Raw genomic sequence first — 12,232 nt, 5'->3', positions numbered from 1 at the left:
CTGAGCATAAATCCAGTCTTGATTAATATATAAATGTGTTTTAATTCATGAGTATAATCCATCAGAAGCATGAATGGTAGCTCCTAGCACTGCAGAGAGGCTTATAAAATAAAAGAAATTGAGTTCCTTAACCATGACTTTCAACGAGCCCAAAACATCTTCAGTTTTAACACTTGGTTGAAGTTCCACGTTTGTAAAGATAGAAACTTTACTGATTGTCTGTCTGCACCTTTCTAGATTTATGCCTAAATTGTTCCTTCCGTTCATTGCTCCTACTTTCGTTCGGAGCAGTTTAACAGAAGGAAATAATAAACTCTGGTTCTCAAACGTTGCCATCAAAGATTTAGCCTCTGAGGCAAGCATAAAGAAACAAGGCAGCTTTAGCTCTACGCTTGTTGCTATAATACACTGGCTGTACCTTCAACAATAGATCAATTTGATGAATCACATTTCTGTATTATTCCAATACTGAAATCTACACAATCCAATCGATCCTGGACAGACTAATTGGTCAAGTGGGCTAATCTGCACCCTAATCTGACAAGCATAGCATGCACAAATGCTCAAGGTCGATGGCTTTCGAGCAATTCAACAGCAGCATCGATTCCATATTTAACACAGATGTGTCATCTCGTACAGCATCGATCCTCCATTTGCACCACCAGGATATTTCAAAACAAAGAGCCATCCAATTGTGCTCATATGCAGTCCCTAACACATTTATCACAGCTCTGTGGCACTCGGGATAAAAGCAGTCACACAGTGGGAGGTGAAGGGCTATGACATTAGTATGCTCCCTACATTCAACAATCCATTCCATGACAAACCACTTCTCAAATTCAAGGATCAATAATAAAGATGGCCTTTAAAAAACCCCTAAAGCTGCAGGACTGTCTGGCCATCATGCAGAACCGCACGCAACTGCAAACTTTTACAATTTGCTGCGACTGATCAGAGATGTGGGGCGTAAGAGAGGTATGGCTTTCATTAACACTGCAATGATAAAGTCTAGCACTAAAATATTCGCTATGCTAAATTTTATTTTTGAACAGAAATCCAGATAAGTGCCAATCGCTGCCTTGGCATTGGTGAAAGATCCATAAAATCAAATCTTAGGAAAATAACAGCTCAAACTTCACACATTAAAGCCTCGATTTAAATTCTAGTCCATTAACATCTTTTCCTTCCTTTCATGACCAACCATCTTCAGTCACAAGTAATGTCCAGAAAAGGCAGAACTCCAACATTCCTGAATTTTTATCTGAGGAAAATGAATATTTTCTCACCCGTCTGCCACCAGTGATCCAGAACCGGAACGCCAAAGTTCTTCTTTGCCCACTCCAGTGTCTCAACATCACATCGCTCTCCTGCCACGAATAACGTCTGCAACCTATGAAGAATCAGGGTAAATTGTTTTAGCTTCAAAAAGCTAATACAATTAACTGTCATATAGACGCAAAACATGCCAGAAATGTTTTTGGTGTCTGCAGTTATTGTTTCGTACACACATATTTGATGATTGACGGATGTGGAAATGTGCTCCTAAAGAAAGTATCTTTAATTTTAACGGGCACGGTTTCTGTTTGGTGCAATATTCATGGAGCTACGCCACTCTCTGCTTGCATTTCTGCTGAAGAAGAAAATCAATACTGGTCTAAAATAAATTTCAAATCTCAAAGTAAATATGCAAACTGTTGCAGCACATTCCAACAAATTGAAATAAGAGGTGGGTCTTTGGAGAACTTACCCCCCCATTAGCATTTTATTGGCACCAACCACCTTTAATAACAAACTTCAGGTTTTAACAGTATGATCTAAAAACTAACTGCACCTTTGATTCAGCCTCACAATCACAACCAAATTCAACTTTAAATCACATAGGCTAGCAATCCATGAATCTTTGTATTTACCAAAAAGCATCGCTTTGCTTTCTTGTTTACAAAAGTGTCTCTCCACAGTACTTAATTTTTCCTTGAAAATTCTGCTAAAAGCTTGTCTGCTCATGCTATATTTTTGGACAACCTAATTACTGCCACGTCTGACATGTTAACAAGGGATGCAGCTCAATCACACTGAAAAGGCTCAGGAGGAACCCTGGGTCCATATTAATAAGCTGAAGAAAGAACAAGTGAGCTGCATCAAATCAGGGTTTGAACTCTAGCATGAAATTATGTTTGGTAATAAAGCTTTAAGGCTTTTCGCAAAGGTTGTACAACTCTCTACACATTTTATATTAGAAACAGAACTACCAACACTCCTTTCATAGTTTAGCTGTGTGGATAAGTTTGAAAAATCACAAAAATGGACCCCTTATTGTAGCAAATTTGGTAGTTACCGTAGAAACAAAACATTTGTTTCCTCATTTCAGTAAGATTGTTAAATTCTAGTAAAACACTGATTATTGGAAATAATAAATGGAAATTTAGTAAATCACAGAGGAGTAAAATTATGTTGCAGTGATGCTTTTATAATTCTACCACTATGTCACACAGATGTTTAATTTTGAGCCGAAGAAAAACAGTCATCTTGCACAAACAACTTAGTACATTAAAAAATTATTTATCCTAAGTGACATTTAGCATGAAGTCAAAGCTGAACGACAGCACAAAAAAATCTTTCTGCAGTTTAAAAAGGTGCAGTTCATTCAGCCCCTCCAACAGAGGGTCCAACACACACTGCTGCATTTAGTGAATGAGTCATTGAGGCCAAAGGTCACCAAGATTCAGAATTGCTTTACGATTGTGTGCCGAGAGGCATTTCAGACTGCTGAGCAAGAATGAAGTGATAAACTGACAATTCAACCCTCAGGTCCAAGTTTTCTGCTCCACAACAAACATTTGACAAATGTGATCATCTCAGCAAGGATCTGAATCACTGGGCCAAACAAATAAAAAGAAAAGAAATGTATTCAACTCCCTGCTACAGATAGAGCAAAACAAGCTGAGGCTGTGAAGCTGCCGCCACATTGTTTCTCATCTTATCATGCATGCTTAGGCACATAAAAACACATTAATGTGGGAGAGTAGAAAATCTGACGGCATATTGTGAAAATCCTGAATCATCAATTGTTTGCAAATGGGTTGTAAAATCTACACTGTACTGCATCAGGACTTTTTTAATGCACTGCTGGCTCTTGTGAAGCACTTTGTGATATCCTGAAAGGTAGCATATAAGTAAAGATGTACTTAGTTTGCCGCCACACAGCTAGCTGCAGTTTCAGTTCCACTGAATCGTTTTAGACCAAACTAAAACTTTTCAGGGAAGGCGTCATTAAAAAAAATATTTAGAGAACAAACACAGACCACACAACCCATCTTTCAGCATTTTTAAAAACTACATTTGCTAAAAAACTTATGCTTTCTTGATGTGGCTGATCATTACATGATGCAATGATATCTACCTGGTCAAAGGGTATTTCCTCCCGACTGCAGCGCTGGGGTCCTGCTGCCGAATGGCCCGGATTGCGGTGGGTGCAGTAAACATGGAGGACGCTCCGTATTCCGACAGAACACGGAAGAACGCGCCAGGATCTGGAGTCCCAACTGGCTTTCCCTACAATCAAGAACATAAAATAAAATGCATCTGTTTACAACCCAAAGTACCAACAAGTTCAAATATAGCACAAACATGGAAACAGTATCTGTATGCAGGGTAAAACACCACAGATTATAATAAAGCTTGGGCTTGAATGAATTGGTGCTATACAAGTACACCGAATTGAACTGCAATGAAATGGTTCATGTTTGAGTGGCACAGTTAAAGTCCAGATCTGTAAATGTAGTTATGCTACGTAAACTGACATTTGTGTTTGTGTGCAGCAGAGAATTCATAAAAACCTTTTAAACAAAGACACATAAGGAAAGAAAACAATCTGTCTTATTGGAGGGAGGCTGGTGAATTAGCTGCCAAATGAGGCTCCTTCCCTCAGGTCAGAGAAAAATCACTGAGGGTATCTAATCAGAACTGAAAGAAACAGAAAAACCTCAGAATAGTCTGCACATCAAAACAGATAGAATTGTATAAAACTCAAAGAAGCTTATTCCAAATGAATACCAAGCAATTTATGTCTTTTACTTGACATAAATTTATGTCAAGTAAAAGAACACATTGATCAAAAAATCCTTTGTAGCTTTTTAACAAGATTAAATTTTACCTCTAGGGTGGGAAAGCATGAATCACACAAAGGTGTTACATTTCTTAGAATACAGAGAGAAAAGCAGCAAATAAAGGAAGAGTGCCCTAAAAATAAACATGACAGAGGCATTCTGTAAAACATTTTGAATCCTGAATGCCTCAAACTTCCACATTTCACTATGCAGAAATCTACAACATTTTGGGGGATTTTCAACATGTTTCCTTTCACATGTTCACAAAGTGAACACCATGTTTTTTGCAAAAACGTCAAGAGCTTATCAAATCAAATCAAATTTTATTTGTATAGCACATTTCAGCAGCAAGGCATTTCAAAGTGCTTTACATCAAATCAAACACAAAAACACAATGCAACATAGAATCAACAATAAAAACAATATCAAGTCAGATTCCGTCAATAAATTTGTAATTGATTACATTTCAAATACAACTCTAAACAAGTGGGTTTTTAGTTGAGATTTAAAGGAAGCCAGTGTTTCAGCTGTTTTACAGTTTTCTGGAAGTTTGTTCCAGATTTTTGGTGCATAGATGCTGAATGCCGCTTCTCCTCGTTTGGTTCTGGTTCTGGGGATGCAGAGCAGAACCAGAACCAGAACCTGAGAAGTCTGGAAGGTTGATACAACAGCAGCAAATCTTTAATGTATTGTGGTGCTAAACCATTCAGTAATTTATAAACTTACAGTATTTTAAAGTCTATTCTTTGAGCTACAGGGAGCCAGTGGAGAGACTTTAAAACTGGTGTTATGTGCTCTATCTTCCTGGTTTTAGTGAGAACACGAGCAGCAGCATTTTGGATCAGCTGCAGCTGTTTGATTGATTTGTTGGACAGACCTGTGAAAACGCCGTTACAATAATCAATACGACTGAAGATAAACGCATGGATGAGTTTCTCTAGATCTGGCTGAGATATTAGTCCTTTAATCCTGTAAATGTAACGTAGTTTTTCTTTATAGATGTCATAATGAATGTGAAGTTGAGTTTTACGCCATTTTCGTTCTGCCCTACGGCAGAGTTGTCTTGCAGATCTAACTGTTTGTGCATTTCTCCATGGAGATTTCTTCTTACCAGACACAACCTTCATTTTAATTGGGGCAATGGAATCAATGATATCTGAAACTTTAGACTGAAAATCATTTACCAACTTATCTATGTCATTACAGCTTAAGAGTGAGGAAGAAGAGTAGATTTGATTAAATGTTTCTGCTGTGCTTTCAGTGAGAGAACGTTTTGTGATGGTTGCTGTTTGTCCAAGTGGATTAAAGGATAAAGAACTTTCAAAGATAACGGCGAAGTGATCCGACAGGGCAACATCAGTTACAGAAACATTGGAAATATTCACACCCTTACTGATAACCAGGTCCAGTGTGTGTCCTTGAGTGTGTGTTGCTTGTTTGACATGTTGTGTTAGACCAAAAGTCTCTAAGATATTAGAGAGCTTTTTAGCCCCTCTGTCTTGGGGGTTGTCAACATGAACGTTAAAATCACCAACAACTATTAAGCATTCATAATTAATACATACGAGAGATAGAAGATCATTCAACTCAGTAAAGAAATTTTCCACATATGTTGGAGTTTTGTATAAAGTTAGTGTTAAAGTCCGTTTGAGGCCTTTAATCTCAATTCCAAGATACTCAAAAGAAGTAAAGTGACCCAAAGAAATTTTACTACTATTTACGGTATTCTTAAATATTGAAGCCACGCCTCCTCCTTTTTTATGTTTTCTATTCTCACTTAAGAAATTGTAGTTAGGAGGCGCAGATTCAATTAGTACGATCGGTTCATTATTGTCATTCAACCATGTTTCTGTCAGAAACATAACATCGATATTATGTTCAGTGATGAAATCATTGATTAATAGAGCTTTAGCACAGAGAGATCTGGTATTTAAAAGAGCTAATTTTAGTGACTTGGAGGCCAAACATTCTTGAGTCTGAGGTTCCTTTAGGCAGGGGAACCATCTGAGGTTTGAATTAGGTCCACTGTATTTTATGTTTCTGTTTTTTGTAACTTTTCTTGTAGTGATCCGGACAGGTAATGTCCTGTTTTGCAGTCAAATTTCAATTGAAAAGGAACAGAAGGAAAATCTCCAAGTCTAAAACGCTTTGCAGCCTGAAGAAGTCACAAATGAAAAGCATCTCAGCAGCATGCCATCACTACAAGGGCATTTTCAACACATTTTGAGAAATTTCTGAAAATCCTCTTTCCTTCTACTTCATAACTGTAGACTGCATTGTCCTGATCAACATTCCTCACATAACTACATGCTGCTGTAATAAGTTTGCAGGCCAAACTTATTTTGCACCATTTCTGCACTCTGTACAGAAGCCCGTCTTGTTCTAAAAGGGACATACCTCATATAAAATGGTGCTGTTACCATGGAGTAAAGGAGCATAGCAGATGTAGGAATGGCCGACCACCCAGCCCAAATCAGAGGCAGCCCACCAAACCTGTATCAAATGAATATATGTATGTAATATCATACATCAGAGAACAAGAGCTACATTATCACTCTTTAAATTGCATTAAAAAAGGGACGAAAAAAATTCAATAAAGCCTCAGAAGCTTGAAGGCACTGAAAATGTAAATCAAATATCAGACATCTAAATGATGAATGTAGCTGAAAATAGAAAGTTAAAAAGCTATTGTGCATCTCACTGTAATCAAATCATCTCTGAAGTGAAAATTCATCCATCTCTCATTACTCCCCCCCCCCCCCCATAAGAACAGCAATAACTCAGGAGAAAACACTTTATCAACTTACATCTCCGGGACTGAGTCCATAAATATTTGACATGGTCCATTTCAGCATAACGGCGTACCCTGCAGTGTCTCTCACAACGCCCTGGGGAATGAGATAAGAAAGACATTAAAGCAGTGACAGGTATTTCACAAAGCAGAGTTCTAATATCGGTTAAAACACAGATGCTCAACCAGGCAGTGTGGAGAGGGATTATATTTTGTTTTTGAAAGAATGCTTCTGAAACACAGCAGCGTTGGACTCCATCTTAGTCAGCCGCACCATCAGAGCATGTTGCAGTAAACAGGAAAAAGTTGCCAATTTCAGCTCCATTAAGCAGAAGCCCATGAGACTCTTTTATTACCTTTTAGTGAAAAATAAATTATGCTATTGCAGGGCGTCAATGATTTTTCGTGTGAATCAACTCCTGCTGCTGTGGAAATGTTCTGTCGTATTTATGTCAGAGTGATGGATTTTATATCGGCTGCAGATTGTTTCACAGCATTGAAGATCTGATGAGTCACACACTGGCTCCATAAATAAAAGCTACTTAGGAGAAACTCAAACAGTAAATCTCCTAACTACTCTGAACAGATGAGATTCATTGCTAATAAGTTTCTGAAAGAATAACTAATTGTTAAAATATTCATTTATGCCAATTATTGTAGAGTAACTCATTTGTTGCTGAAAGGCTCAGGAATATAATCATCAGATCACCGCAGGATAACTCAGGTTGTTATTCTGACCTTCTTGAATATTTTTGCACAGTTTTGCAGATAAAAAGCATTTCAGACAAATTGAAAAGCTTCCTGGTTTGAAAATCTTCTTTAAATCACTTAATTTGTTGCCTCCCAACTGAAAACTGAAACCATAAATACACAAAAATGCATTTAGCATCCAAGCACAGCAAAACATTACAGTATACTTTTATACAACTATAGCATTTGCTAATATGTAGAAGCTTAACATCACAGAACCATATCTTTAAATTCCCAAAAATAAAAATTCATGGTGTGACTAAAAAAAGATAATTTTATTGTTTCATATCTACATCTTTCCATCATAGGAAAAGTAAAACAGCAACGTCCTGAAATCTTGGACATATAAATGGAAAGTTTACCAAACTACTGAGTAGAGATTTTTAGCAAATAAAATTTTCATGTCTGAAAACTCATATTTTTCAAGGGCAAGTCATTGATTTTATGCCGTCATCTGTATATGACAGGACAGTAACGCAGCATCAAAGTTTGCTCTACTATCTGACAATTTTTCAAAAACCTTTCAACTCTGCTCAAGATTTTTCTGCAAGTGTTCAGAAACTTAAAGTTTTTAAATCAAGGTAAAGATTTTTTTCTTTCTCAGTCATTTGACAATCAAGATGTGACCCTACTTGAAATCAATAACAAACCAATAACTGATAGCCAGTACCTTTGGTGTTCCTGTGGTCCCAGATGTATAGAGAACATACAAAGGATGGTTGGAGGGTAAAGGAACACAGTCGTGTGGACGAGAAGCGGCCATTTCCTGGTCCCAGTCCAGACTCAGCTCTGGATCGAGTGAAACTTTATCCTGAAACAAAGAAAAACGTTTAAAAAATTTTACTTTTTAAAAGCATTTTTGCCAATAAAAATAGTTTGATCTCTGTGTGTATTTTTCTCCTTTAATTAACAAAATCAGTACACACCTTAACTTTGAGTTGGCATGTTAGCAACATATCTAAAATTGTGATATTTTCAAAAATCTATTAAAGATTTGTAAAGAAATAGCCCCATTGTTTGTATTTAAAAGTGATAAATATTACCTAAATGAACTATTAAAGCATTCATACAAATCATTGTAAAATTCAGCCTAATTTAATTAGCATAACATTACATTTTCTTCTGCATTGCCTCTATACATGTTCCATAAAAGCAAATCTGCTTCCCAACTGGATTCCTGCCAAACTGCAAATAACACCTTGCAGCTTCTGCTAGAAGTCATACGCAATATTCTCAAATGTCATATACAAACTACATGTTTTTGTTTTGATTATAAATCATAATTTACATTAAAAGTATTTTTAAAATGAGCCACTATTAAGTCAGCTTGCTAGATACACAAATGCAAGCCTTTTGTGTATTTTAGAAAGCTGCATGTTCCATCATCCTGCCAGTGTTGGATGCAGATTTCTGCTGCGTCAGTCAGACTGCCTCACCATGTTGGACCTGCTGTACATGAGGACTTTAGAGGGTCTGTGAGAGCTCATCTCCAAGGCCTTCTTCACCAGCGGGATGTACTCAACTCTTCTGCCTGGCTCGATGCCGTACGAGGCTGTCACCAACATCTTGGGCTACAAAAACACCAATAATGAGAAAATGTTGAAAGAGAATAACTAATTGGAGTGTTCTCAGCAGGCAAAATAGAATGCAGTTGGCACAAGGGCTTCCTGGGAGTTGTGTAATCAAATGCAAGCCTGCCACACACCTGGGGCCTTCCTACATGATCAAAGGCATTTCCTGGAGCCTTTCAAATTAAGAGGGTTGAAGAATATACATGAGAAAAACAAAATAACAAAAAAAAGCATTTGTTTTAAAAATTTAGCTGTTTGTTTGCTTTGTGTCACTGTCTTCAATTTTTCACTCAAATGGAAAATAAAAATAAAAACTGCATTTTTGATTTTTCTGTTTGAGTGTTTTGTGCAAAAATCCCAACACACCTCCACTATATTTGTGTAACTGAACTCGCTTTATTAATTCCAGGCTAACTATAGTTTGTCAGATGTTAATTTCAACCATTGTTTTTTGTTTTATTTTGATGGTGTACCAATAAAATAGTACACAATAATTCTCTCAGGAAGTTGCAGAGAAAGCACACAATTTTACAGTTTTTAGTTTAAGCTTTCAGCTTGTTTCTGGATGGATCTTTGATCATTCTTAATTGGCAGAATTGGTAAAGTACATTTTAAATAGTAAGTTTTCTAGCACAAAACCTTTCAAGCCTAATGTTCATTACAACAGAGCTTTCACAAGGCCAGGTTAATGATAGCTTAAAGTTAGCTCACTGTTAGCATGTTTTCTTCATCCCAACACAAGTTTTGATGTTTGCTTTGGGATTCATCATGTTGAAACTCAAAACCCAATAGGAATTTTAATGTAAGTCTCTATTTTCACCAACCCATCCACTTATCTTAATGCACCATTATCACTCTGCAAAACATAACTGGTCCAACATTGAAACTTTTCTCCAGAAGAGCCTTGAAGGTGCTGACTTTACAGCAGAGGTTACTCCTGGTTTCTCCCTAAAAGATTTTGACACATTCATTCATGGGCCATTTTGGGACAGATGGTTTACACATTTGGAAGCACAACAGGGGGTTCCAAGATGATAATGAGCCATGAACGTCACCAAAAACATCAAACTGGTTTAGAATAATTAACTCAGATTAATAAATTGCAAGTATGGCCTTTTCTAAAAGCTGCAATCTCAACCGTATTGAGATATATACAGTATGCTTAGAAAATCAGTCTGTGCCAGCAATCCAATAAATTTCAACAAGGGAAAGTGATTGGACCTGAGGTTTCTGGATAGAGAAAATCCAATGATTTTTTTCCAGTAATGTGGTTGGGGTTGTTTAAACAAACATTAGAATCGGTCAAAGAGTGAATCATGGTGGCACTGAAATGATGCATAGACGTGTGCAAAGTAAACATGATGTGGCTTTCCTTGGGTAATGATTAATCATATTGAACTAAAAATAGCAGTACATTTATCTTTTAATTATTTACAGAACACACACACACACACACACACAGAACCTGATATGGATACATCTGACCCTCTCAGACAAAAAGGAATCAAAGGCACATATCAGCAGCTTACTAAGAACAAAAGTACAGACGTAGTAAAACAAATATGCAGAGTGAAAAGCAGAGAATCCTTACTTTGGCATGATCAATGCGGACTGACAGCTCCTTGGAAGCAAAGCCACCAAAGATTAGGCTGTGTGGCGCACCAATCCGTGCACAGGCCAGCATGGTGAACATGGCCTGGGGCACCATGGGCATGTAAATGACAACAAGGTCTCCTTTCTGAACCCCATTTTTCACAAGAACTCCTGCTAATCTGGACACCTGGATCAGAGGAAGTGATACAGAAGACTCAACATTACATAAAGCAAGTCGTGCTAAAACACAGGATGTTCTTGTGCTACGAAAAAGTTCATTTTTAAAAACAAAATGATGGCCATCATAAACTGTCATACCCATGTTTTGCCTTCACAAAACCAAACGGTTTGCTTACAAACCATATAATCAAACTTTATGAATATGTTTCATCTCATAGGTGGCTAATTCTGCTGTTCAGTTCTTTGTTTTATTGCTAACACACACCTGGCCCTGCAGTTCTCTGAAGGTGATGATCTTCTTAGTTCCAGTCACTGGACTGTCATAAATGATGGCTGGCTGCTCTCCGCGGCCACTCTCAACATGACGATCCACAGCGTTGAAGCACATGTTTAACTTTCCCCCTACAAACCTGGCAGAAAGGCACACTCTTAAACATCACAGTGACACATGGATCACATTCACATCTACACAAATACCCTTAACTTGTTGATTCTTTTAGAATAAGGAAGATATTTGTAGGTTTGGTTTAGCATCTTGAAAATGACTCCAAAACGTTTAGTCAAGTTTAGAGTTTCTATCTATTATGAGAAATAGATTTGATCTTTGCTGCACTTTAGCACCTTTTCAATTGTATTCAGAGATGTGCAAATGTGCACTCTTGATTATGCTTCAAAGGATGTGAAGAGAACAACAAACCCACTTGACAAAGGTCTCTATTTGCAGATAACCAATGTCTTCAATAAGACAGACCATTTTGCTGCTTTGAATACAGTTAAATTGCAAAAAAGGAGAATAATTTCTGTTTGTGAATGTCACTGAGATCCAGTGTTCAGTATATTTTTCTTCTAGACCAGATGGTATAACTGATAACTCCAAAATAAAATAAACTCATTTTGTTCATCTGTGTCGGGAGAGACCAGTGTAGGCTGAAGGCTATTGCCGTCTTCTTTTATTACATAGATTGCTCTATGAATTGTAGATGGCTATGATTACATTAAAAGGGAATTTCTCAGATTTGTAACTGACAATTTTGCAGTTGCAAGCAACTTTTTGCCTTGTAATATAACAAAGAGAAAAATAAGGGCTATGAAAAGGCAAAATTAAATTTAAATGTGATGATAAATATAATTTTTTTTTTTTTTTTAAAGACTGAAAATATTAGACACCATAAAACACTAAAGTAGACCCCACAACACATCAAGACAGATTTTTGTTCATTTACATGTTAAAACTAATGGCT

General features: G+C 37.0%; 1 protein-coding gene across 1 annotated transcript in view; it reads right to left on the bottom strand.

Annotated features, from left to right (window-relative positions):
* acss3 (acyl-CoA synthetase short chain family member 3) overlaps window positions 1–12,232 on the bottom strand; it is a 31,570-nt gene that overhangs the window by 12,233 nt on the left and 7,105 nt on the right. The window contains exons 3-10 of the mRNA XM_044108059.1: window positions 11,257–11,401; window positions 10,810–10,998; window positions 9,084–9,218; window positions 8,318–8,458; window positions 6,914–6,994; window positions 6,504–6,599; window positions 3,401–3,552; window positions 1,287–1,390 (exon numbers count right to left, since the gene is read on the bottom strand). Of these exons, the coding sequence (XP_043963994.1) occupies window positions 1,287–1,390; window positions 3,401–3,552; window positions 6,504–6,599; window positions 6,914–6,994; window positions 8,318–8,458; window positions 9,084–9,218; window positions 10,810–10,998; window positions 11,257–11,401 (1,043 nt within the window). The remainder of the gene's footprint in view (window positions 1–1,286; window positions 1,391–3,400; window positions 3,553–6,503; window positions 6,600–6,913; window positions 6,995–8,317; window positions 8,459–9,083; window positions 9,219–10,809; window positions 10,999–11,256; window positions 11,402–12,232) is intronic.

The sequence above is a fragment of the Gambusia affinis genome, linkage group LG23 (assembly GCF_019740435.1).
Source record: "Gambusia affinis linkage group LG23, SWU_Gaff_1.0, whole genome shotgun sequence".
NCBI lineage: Eukaryota > Metazoa > Chordata > Actinopteri > Cyprinodontiformes > Poeciliidae > Gambusia > Gambusia affinis.
This window is presented reverse-complemented; position numbering and strand designations above follow the sequence as displayed.